General features: G+C 40.8%; 1 protein-coding gene across 1 annotated transcript in view; it reads left to right on the top strand.

Moving 5' to 3' along the window:
• The first annotated feature begins 493 nt into the window (after positions 1–493).
• Positions 494–11,642, top strand: part of LOC148523772 (protein Wnt-7a) — an 84,077-nt gene continuing 72,928 nt past the window's right edge. Inside the window, exon 1 of the mRNA XM_088472724.1 lies at positions 494–1,226. Within this exon, the coding sequence (XP_088328850.1) occupies positions 1,156–1,226 (71 nt within the window). The 5' untranslated portion in view covers positions 494–1,155. The remainder of the gene's footprint in view (positions 1,227–11,642) is intronic.

Raw genomic sequence — 11,642 nt, 5'->3', positions numbered from 1 at the left:
CCTCTGTGTACAGCTATAGGGTTACCCTGTCACCCTGCTCAGGTACAGTAGCTGGTTGTGCCAGAAGTAGGACAGTTTGGTGTTCTCCTGCCTCTCCTCTCTCTTTAAGTCAATCAATCAGAACTGAGTGAGGAGGGCATCTGTTTCAGACAACAATGCTCTATTTCTTTTTGGGTGCTGTCTAGCTTTTCTTTAATAAATTTTGATAAGATCTAAATAGCTAAGGGTGGCAGGCAGAGGCTGTCTCTTCATCTGCTGGCTTGTCACTGACTCAGAAAAGAGAGGGGAGGGGGTACAGACAGAATCCCCCAGGGCAACCTTATATCCCTGGCATGGCTCTAGGAGGAAGCCACAGGGAAAATTACAAACAAAAAAGTTATCATAAGCTGAAGCTAGCAGCAGAGCACTTTTAGGGAGGGGCAGTGATATGAGTGCTAAAGAAATATAACCAGCCCCCTGCAGCACTGTCCCTACTACAGTAGAGGAACACTAATACATCCACACACCCAGCTGCATCCCTCCCTGACAGACAGCACTGGCTCACATTCACAACACAAGAGGAATGTGCACAATGAAACAAGATCCCAGTGTCCTGGCTGCAGGTATTCCTGAGACACTGGCCAAGCTGTCTACCTGTTGACTATCACATGAAGAGACCTCTGGCTGATCACCATGACTGTCACTATCTTAGCTCACAGATGCTGCTGCAGCTCTTTTGGGTCAGGGAACAGGTGAATATCCTACAGAATTATTTCCCCCCCTTTCTTTGCAGCTTCTTGAAATTTTTTTTTCTTTTTTTTTTACCCACCCCAAATCCACGCCCCAGTGAGAGAGAAGACACTCCAAGGGGTGATGGTGAGGTGTGATCACTAATGTGCACTGCACTCCACGTGTGACCCGCATACAAATCTCCTGCACCCCTCAGCAAGGAGGCAGAGGAGAGGGGGGTGGGCTGCTCTGGGACTGGACACTGGCTCTCTTCCCTTGGGATTTACAAACACTCTCTGCCTGATCTCATCACCAAAAAGGGGGTTTGGTTTGGTGTGCTGTTGCCTTTGGTACTTTGACCTGGAGCACCCCTTGTCTGGACCAAAAGAACCCCCCTCCCAAACTGTCAGCACTGATCATTTGCGGACCCCACTTTAATCAAGGAATATGAACAGGAAGACGAGACGCTGGATCTTTCATATCTTTCTCAGTCTGGGGATTGTCTATATTAAGATAGGGTAAGTCGTGTGACAGTGACCAGTAACTGGGGCCACTTACAGCCAGATGTCACTGACTGGTACCCAGCGTCACTATCTCTCTGCTGCTCCTCACTGCTGGCTCCACAATTCATTCATTCGCCCTCGCTGTAGCTTGCAGGAATAGTTTTGAAGTAGCTTGAACTTAGAATGGTTCTTGTCTGTGAGTCTGGGGAGTAGGGTGCTAGGAGGTATGTTGAAATTACAGTAGTAGGTGTTATGTATAGATAGATAGATAGATAGATAGATAGATAGATAGATAGATAGATAGATAGATAGATAGATAGAAATATAAATATACCTATACATACACACATATACATAATATATAAGTTTATGTGTGGGTATATATATATATTATTTTTACAATATTTCTTTATGGACACTTGTTGGTTGTCTACCTACATATGTTTTGCTTATATTAAATTAGGCTCCATAGCTGTCCTGTGTAAGTGAGTGGATGTGTTTGTCAGTGAATATTTTTTTTATACGAACATCTCTCTCTCTCTCTCTCTGTCTGTCTCTCTATCTATCTATCTATCTATCTATCTATCTATCTATCTATCTATCTATCTATCTATCTATCTATCTATCTATCTATCTATCTATCTATCTACAATAGTAAATCAATTACTGCTTTCTAGTTAAGCTAAGAAGAAAAATATATATAGGTGTTGTCACTTCCCCAGTTAATTAATGACAAAAAATGGCAAGGATGAATGAACCTCATCAATCAATAGGGGAAACTTGTCATTGTCTCACACTGTAATTTATACAGGTCTCTGTTTAAGAACACAAGATCTGCCTGTCCGGGCCCTCTCACCCCTCTGTCTAAGTTGCATTGATAGGTGTCACATTGCTTACACGGGAGTTCCCATACTTCATAGGACATTGTCACAAGATAATGATTTCTTTCCAGATAAACACCAACTATCTATGTCCAACCTCTAGATTTGTCATAATGAGAATTTAATGCACCAGGGAAACCCAGAGATACAGCTAAGCAGCAATTTCTCTTGTTACATAATAAACTGAATTGTTTTACCATCACTTTCCTGACAGGGGACTTTCTCTGATAAAGACAGGAGTCCTTCAATAACCATATTACACCATTGCTCTAATATTTTCTTTACTAACTTTTTTTTAAGGATACAGCTGATTTCCCTATTTCTTCCTGTATAAAGTGCAAGTTTACATAATCTGTAGGTCTGCAGTTGCCATGGAGTTACAGGTCCTTGTCCTTTTGCAGTTAGGGCATGCTGGGATTTATAGTTCCACACATGCTGGAGAGCAACAAGTTGCCTGTAGTTTATAGGCTAGTATTTGCTGCTGCGAGAGCTAGAAGAAATTCCGTTGATATACAATAGTTCTCCGTGTTATTGCTCACTTGTAGACTTTTTAATTTATGAGTCAGGAAGTATTGTCACGTTTTGGCACGAGCCGCTGTTTTTTTTATCTGTGTTATAATTATAGCAAAAAAAAAAAAGTAAAAAAAAAAAAACCACACACACAAACTGATAGGGAATAGGCGAGGTTCAAATGGCCACGAAATATACACTGTCTTTCCTTTCAACGTCATTTGTCTGTGATTGCAAGCTACTTTTGGAAAGGGAGATGTTGTTTAATTACAAACCTCGGAATATGCAAAGCAAGCTATATCTTCTGGAATGGCAAATCTAGAATGTTCGTTAACTCTAGACCTGCAATTGAATTAACTTGTCATTGTTCAAACATTCAATGCAGGAAACAATAAGGTAACCAAGCAGGTCTGTTTAACAAGGCGTAAAACACGGTGCAACTTACAGAAGAAAGGCAGTGCGGTATCACGGTACAGTTACTGTTGTCTAATCAACTTGCAGAAAACTTATACAATAGACATGGTGAAATTGCTACAACAGTTTGCCCAAATCAAATTTTGGGGACCAACTGTCTTTTTCGCCAAGGTGACAAGGTCCTGTGACCCAGTGCGGCATGTATCAAGCATTGCATTTTGAATGTTATACATCCCTCCACTTACCGCATGCATAGCGGCATTTATTAACGCCGTACGCATGTACATTTGTGTTTTAAACCGCAAAGGACAGCTCTTACATTAAGAGCTATCCTTTGCAGTGTGTGGACTTCCGGGGTTATGACCCGAGAGCCCTTCTATGCATGTGTGAGCCGCTGGGGACACCGGGAGGGATCCTTTCCGATCCCTTTTCAAGGAATTATCCAAAAAGTATCCCATAAACTTCTATTATTCAATGCCATCTATATATGACGTTGCCTATTGGGTGCAAGCTCCAGAAAGTTTTGCTTTCCAGAGCTTCACATATGGGAAATGCGGTCAAACGTCAAAAACGTCACTTTTCGGATATTTTACTACATTTTAGTGTCAGTACATCCTGCCACCAATCACTTGATTTTGCTTTGCACTATATATGTAAATTCCGTACTGGGGTGTCATCATGGTGTCAATTCATTATATGCAGCAATAAGAAATGACAATTATGGGGGCAAAACTTCAGATATTGTAAAATTAGCCCCTAGGTATTTTAGCCAGAACAAAAATGAGAGGGGCAGTACTACGCGGAACACTTGAGGCCAAATTCTATTGGAGAAACTTGCAGAATAAGGCGATTATTGTGCAGAAGAGTTTTGAACATTTCTCTCATTGCTGCAATAGATTTATGGAATGACCTGCAGGGCAGCTGGTGTAAAAAACACTTCCAAACATTACAGAGAATTTAGTAGCTTTAGGACTTGAATGTTCCAATGAGCGTGCAATGAAATTCCATAAGCGTGCAGGAATGATATCACGTTGTACTTACGTCTTTGGCACACTTGGAGGGGTTTGAATACCATCATTTGGTAAATAAAGACTTCAGTTTTCAGGTGAATTTCTCTAAAAAGCTCAATAATAGGTTAAATGATGTGGGACAGGTATGCAGAGGTGTAATGACGTGGGACAGGTATGTGGAGGTGTAAATGATGTGGGACAGGTATGTGGAGGTGTAATGATGTGGGGCAGGTATGTGGAGGTGTAATGATGTGGGTCAGGTATGTGGAGGTGTAAATGATGTGGGACAGGTATGTGGAGGTGTAATGATGTGGGAAAGGTATGTGGAGGTGTAATGATGTGGGACAAGTATGTGGAGGTGTAATGATGTGGGACAGGTATGTGGAGGTGTAATGATGTAGGACAGGTATGAGGAGGTGTAAATGATGTGGGAGAGGTATGTGGAGGTGTAAATGATGTGGGACAGGTATGTGGAGGTGTAATGATGTGGGACAAGTATGTGGAGGTGTAATGATGTGGGACAGGTATGTGGAGGTATAAATGATATGGGACAGGTACGCAGAGGTGTAATGATGGAGGATATGTATGTGGAGGTGTAAATGATGTAGGACTGGTACGTAGAGGTGTAATGTTGTAGGACAGGTATGTGGAAGTGTAAATGATGTAGGACAGGTAAGCAGAGGTTTAATGATATGGGACAGGTATTTGGAGTTGTAAATGGTGTGGGACAGGTATGTGCAGGTGTAAATGATGTGGGACAGGTATGTGGAGGTGTAATGATGTGGGACAAGTATGTGGAGGTGTAATGATGTGGAACAGGTATGTGGAGGTGTAAATGATATGGGACATGTATGTGGAGGTGTAATGATGTGGGATAGGTATGTGGAGGTGTATATGATGTGGGACAGGTATGTGGAGGTGTAAATGATGTGGGACAGGTATGTGGAGGTGTAAATGATGTGGGACAGGTATGTGGAGGTGTAAATGATGTGGGACAGGTATGTGGAGGTGTAATGATGTGGGACAGGTATGTGGAGGTGTAAATGATGTGGGACAGGTATGTGAAGGTGTAATAATGTGGGACAGGTATGTGGAGGTATATATGATGTGGGACAGGTATGTAGAGGTGTAATGATGTGGGACAGGTATGTGAAGGTGTAATGATGTGGGACAGGTATGTGTAGTTGTAATGATGTGGGACAGGTATGCGGAGGTGTAAATGATGTGGGACAGGTATGTGGGGGTGTACATGATGTGGGGCAGGTATGTGGAGGTGTAATGATGGGGGACAGGTATGTGGAGGTGTAAATGATGTGGAACAGGTATGTGGAGGTATAAATGATATGGGACAGGTACGCAGAGGTGTAATGATGTAGGATATGTATGTGGAGGTGTAAATGATGTAGGACAGGTACGCAGAGGTGTAATGATGTAGGACAGGTATGTGGAAGTGTAAATGATGTAGGACAGGTAAGCAGAGGTTTAATGATATGGGACAGGTATTTGGAGTTGTAAATCATGTGGGACAGGTATGTGGAGGTGTAATGATATGGGACAGGTAGATAGAGGTGTAATGATGTGGGACAGGTATGTGGAGGTGTAAATTATATGGGACAGGTACGCACAGGTGTAATGATGTAGGACAAGTGGGTGGAGGTGTAAATATTGTAGGACTGGTATGCAGAGGTTTAATGATATGGGACAGGTATTTGGAGTTGTAAATGGTGTGGGACAGGTATGTGGAGGTGCAGTGATATGGGACAGGTAGGTAGAGGTGTAATGATGTGGGACAGGTATGTGGAGGTGTAAATGATGTAGGACAGGTATGTGGAGGTGTAATGATGTGGGACAGGTATGTGGAGGTGTGTATAATGTGGGACAGGTATGTGGAGGTGTAAATGATGTAGGACAGGTATGTGGAGGTGTAAATGATGTAGGACAGGTATGTGGAGGTGTAAATGATGTGGGACAGGTATGTGGAGTTGTAAATTATGCAGGAGAGGTATGTGGAGATGTTAATGATGTGGGACAGGTATGTGGAGGTGTAAATGATGTAGGACAGGTATGTGGAGGTGTAATGATGTGGGACAGGTATGTGGAGGTGTGTATAATGTGGGACAGGTATGTGGAGGTGTAAATGATGTAGGACAGGTATGTGGAGGTGTAAATGATGAAGGACAGGTATGCGGAGGTGTAATGATGTGGGACAGGTATGTGGAGGTGTAAATGATGTGGGACAGGTATGTGGAGGTGTAAATGATGTAGGACAGGTATGTGGAGGTGTAAATGATGTGGGACAAGTATGTGGAGGTGTAAATTATGCGGGAGAGGTATGTGGAGATGTTAATGATGTGGGATAGGTATGTGGCGGTGTAGTGATATGGGACAGGTATGTGGAGATATAAATGACGTGGGACAGGTGTTTGGAGGTATAAATGATATGGGACAGGTACGCAGAGGTGTAATGATGTAGGATATGTATGTGGAGGTGTAAATGATGTAGGACAGGTACGCAGAGGTGTAATGATGTAGGACAGGTATGTGGAAGTGTAAATGATGTAGGACAGGTAAGCAGAGGTTTAATGATATGGGACAGGTATTTGGAGTTGTAAATGATGTGGGACAGGTATGTGGAGGTGTAATGATATGGGACAGGTAGATAGAGGTGTAATGATGTGGGACAGGTATGTGGAGGTGTAAATTATATGGGACAGGTACGCACAGGTGTAATGATGTAGGACAAGTGGGTGGAGGTGTAAATATTGTAGGACTGGTATGCAGAGGTTTAATGATATGGGACAGGTATTTGGAGTTGTAAATGGTGTGGGACAGGTATGTGGAGGTGCAGTGATATGGGACAGGTAGGTAGAGGTGTAATGATGTGGGACAGGTATGTGGAGGTGTAAATGATGTAGGACAGGTATGTGGAGGTGTAAATGATGTGGGACAGGTATGTGGAGTTGTAAATTATGCGGAAGAGGTATGTGGAGATGTTAATGATGTGGGACAGGTATGTGGAGGTGTAAATGATGTAGGACAGGTATGTGGAGGTGTATTGATGTGGGACAGGTATGTGGAGGTGTGTATAATGTGGGACAGGTATGTGGAGGTGTAAATGATGTAGGACAGGTATGTGGAGGTGTAAATGATGAAGGACAGGTATGCAGAGGTGTAATGATGTGGGACAGGTATGTGGAGGTGTAAATGATGTGGGACAGGTATGTGGAGGTGTAAATGATGTAGGACAGGTATGTGGAGGTGTAAATGATGTGGGACAAGTATGTGGAGGTGTAAATTATGCGGGAGAGGTATGTGGAGATGTTAATGATGTGGGATAGGTATGTGGCGGTGTAGTGATATGGGACAGGTATGTGGAGATATAAATGACGTGGGACAGGTGTTTGGAGATGATGTTTTGAGGAGAGAAGGTTTTAGAACTTGGGGATGTAACAAAAAATTGTTTATTCCAACTTTTTACAAACATGTATAAAAACATTGAAAGATTTCAATATTTTTTTGTACCCCTAAATGCTGGAAAGACTTATGGGGATGTGCTAAAACACTTGCTGGCAATCATTCTTTAACCATTAATAATAGGTGCTAAAATCAGGTAGGTCGGTTTATGTAGAAAAGTTGCTCAACTTCACTTCGAGTCCTGCAAATTGGCATTTGTAACTGAATTTCACAATTTTTTGGGTGCGCGCAGTCACACAATGTATGCCAGTTTCGTGACACAAATTCAGTATTTCAAACTCGCTTCTACTTGAATGGACCCCTATAACTCAGCTTTTCCTGTAGGAAGCATGCCATTCTGCGTACTGTATCTTATTCTGTATGCATGGACAGCATCATTGTACAGTACCAGGTTCCTTTTCCTGTAGGAAGTGTGCCATTCTACGTACTGTATCTTATTCTGTATGTATGGACAGCATCATTGTACAGTACCAGGTTCCTTTTCCTGTAGGAAGCATGCCATTCTGCATACTGTATCTTATTCTGTATGTATGGACAGCATCATTGTACAGTACCAGGTTCCTTTTCCTGTAGGAAGCATGCCATTCTGAGTACTGTATCTTATTATGTATGTATGGACAGCATCATTGTACGGTGCCTTTTCCTGTACCTGTTGTTGTTATTATGTATGTTTTGGATTTATATATATTCTTGTTATGTATGTACATTATATAATGTCGACATTCAGATTTTTGTCAATAGTGTTTTAAGCTAAACCTAACTCTAAGCCTAACCCTAACCCTAATTGCAGCCTAAACCTAACCCTAAATGAAGCCTAACTCTAATCCTAAAATCAACGGTCGACATTCTGGCAATGTTGAATATCCACTTTGTGAACATGTCGTCATCCTGAATGTTGACATTCAGACATACTCAAATGGTGACATAATGACTACATACCCTTCACTAGATCTGTTTGCAGGATGCCTCTCAGGGCCTGCTTATCATCTCCTGTAAACTGCACAAGTTGCTGAAATACAATAGAATGTTAATATGATCATCTCAGGTGATTGTGTCATGTTGTAACAAGTGTCATGTAGGGATGCCTTGGCTAGCAGTAATGTGCCCCTGGCCATGCTATGTGCTATGTGTACTTACAAAGCTACTAACTGCTTTCACTGTTCCAAAGCTTGCTCTGTTGTAGGGATGACATCCTCACATATCAGTTACCAGTTATAGTATATACATTGCAATCGCTTTGTTTTGCAAGATTCATTAATCAGTAATATGTTTTACAGGTTGAGTCTCCCATATCCAAAATGCTTGGGACCAGGGGTATTTTGGATATCGGAATATTCCGTATTTTTGAATATTTGCATAATATAAAGAAATATCTTGGGTATGGGACCCATATCTAAACACATAATGCATTTATGTGTTATATGCAGCTTATACACACAGCCTACAGGTCATTTTATACAATATTTTTAATAATTTTGAGCATCAAAAAAAGTTTGTGTACAAACATGAAATTCATTTATGTTTCATATACACCTTATACACACAGCCTGAAGGTTATTTTATACTGTATTTTAATGATTTTGTGCTTTAAAAAAAGTTTGTGTACATTGAACCATCAGAAAGCAAAGGTTTCACTATCTCAGTCATACTAAAAATATTCCGTAATTCGGAATATTCCGTATTTCGGAATATTTGGATATGGGAGACTCAACCTGTACTAACATTCTATGTTTAGTTGCATTTTGAGCACCTCTATTGCTGCTAATATTATCAATCACAGATGTATTACCCTGTAGTAATTTTATACTGGTAATGTGTATGGCTGGCTATATGTAAGTGTTGGATCAACTTATAAATTTATATAGCTATTTCCTATATTAATATTAACTTAATGTGCTACAGTGCTTGCCAAACTAACAATATCATCAACTTACCAGCCATAAATCGAACCAAAATACTGCCACCCAGTGGCCAAATTACCAGTAAAAATGCCTTAATACTAGCATAGCATAGACTAAGCTCTATGTTTAACAAGTAAATCTTCTTAGGTGTGTGGGCCTTTTAGAAAGTGTGTTAATGAATGCTGTACACATCAGGACTACTTTGTCCCTAATGGTTTCATGGTTCTAGAGCTGAGTGTGACCTATAGTACAGGTTTCATTGGCCTATGCTTGCTGATGACTAATCTTATGTATTATCTTGGGAAGGACATTTGGGCCTATTTTCTGAGAGGAAATTAGATCTGATGCTTCACTAACATATTCATTTGGGCCTAGTAATTTACCAGTTTAAGGAATCTATTTATTAAAAAGTCCCCGATACCAGCTATATGTTGAATTGTTTTAATCACCTGTTAATAGAAAAAATATCTACTAACAGCGCAATTTATCAAAACAATATGGGCAAAGCAGCCGAGCATCACTAAGCCAGACTTAATGTGGGTTTACATTAGTCGATGGCAGATGCGATAGACAATCCAGCCCGACGGCAGATGCGACAGACGACATATCGTGCTGTCCGTACACACCACACAATTTGGTGAACGACCAAACGATATGTCGTTCCCCCACCGCATCCACAGGCCTGGCATCGTCAGTCACATATTCAGATTGAGCTGAATGTAGGACCGAGGCCGCGGGAACGCGCATAGTCCGTACACACTTGACCATTTGAACGATTTGTTGTTCCGATCCGTCGGAATCGGGCAAATTGTTCAGAAAATCGTCTAATGTGTACCCAGTCTAGCCTTTCAGTTCCACTAATATGTTACAAAAAAGTTTAAAAATAAATAAAATTTATAGTCAAAAATGAAAAAACATTTTTAAAACCTTTATTTATTAAAAAGCAGATTAATGATTTTTATCTGTTCTCGCCAAACTGAGATGGCGATGACAATAGCTCCTTCACAATACTTCTTCAGTAGGCGACTCCTGGAATAATCGCCGGCAGTAGGGCTAAATCAGCTCCCAGATATTTGATAAAATCACCTGAATATGCATATAAAGCACTTATGTTACTAGCTATTATAATTCCAAAACCTGATCTAATAATTTGATTTGGAAAGTCCCCGCACATCAGAATAAAGTTGAATTAACCCAAAATAATGCTGCAAAAATTATGTTTAATTGAACATATTTACTGTTATGGTATAGTGTTCCTTATCCTTAGTATGTTATGGTGGAGAGATTTTAGCATTTGCAGGCTAAAACCGCTTCATAGACAGTAATAGCAATGTTGATACTTTGATGGTTGGAATGCAGACATATCGAAACAATAAAAAGGAGCATAACAGGGTGGGATGTAATAAAGCCTGAAATACGGTCAAAAGTCTGAAACCCCCATTTGTGGAGTTTTAGGCGCATTCCCATATGTACCAAGGTCTAGAATGCCATACATTTCAGGCATTTTTACTGGTAATTGTCCACTGGATGGCAGTATTTTAGTTCGATGTATAGTTGGTAAGTAGATGATATTGTTAGTTTGGCAAGCACTGTAGCATAGTAAGCTAATATTTAGGAAATATATATAGGATTTTATAAGTTATTTTCAGACTTTAACCAAAGTTAATTAGCATCTTCAAAGGGTTTCCACTTTAAATATGAATTTTATTAGGTGGTGGTCTGCAGATGGTGTTGCTCAGTAGAAGCCTATGGGCTTCATATAGCAGTGTGCTGTGAGAGGGATCCAATCAAATCTCCCAGCCCCCTCCCTCGCAGAGGGAATTCTGGGTCATAACCCCGGAAATCCCACTATTGCAAAGCACAGCTCTTATCGGGAGAGTGTCCTTTGCGATTTTAATTGGATTTCTAGGGACATACCAGCGTTATTAACGCCAGTACGTAACTGATAAGTGGCGGAATGTACCACATCCACAATGCGATGCTTAGTACATCCCGCCTATGTGTTCTTGTGAAATTAATTGCATAGTTAATATGTACTTCATTTTACGCACAATAATAAATAATGTATCTTATTGAGAGTATTCTCTTTAAATAGAACCTATAATGTAATTTCCAACATTTAAAATGTTCTTTATACATATGTTATATACAGTACAATCTAGGATAGGGGTGGGCAATAAGCAGCCCCAGCTGTTGCAGAACTACACATCCCAGCGTGCCCTGCCACAGTTTTGCTATTTG

The sequence above is a fragment of the Taudactylus pleione genome, unplaced genomic scaffold (genome assembly GCF_031769625.1).
Source record: "Taudactylus pleione unplaced genomic scaffold, aTauple2 ptg000128l, whole genome shotgun sequence".
In the NCBI taxonomy this organism is placed as follows: Eukaryota; Metazoa; Chordata; class Amphibia; order Anura; family Myobatrachidae; genus Taudactylus; species Taudactylus pleione.
The sequence above is the reverse complement of the archived record's forward strand: the minus strand, read 5'-3'. Positions and strand labels throughout refer to the sequence as shown.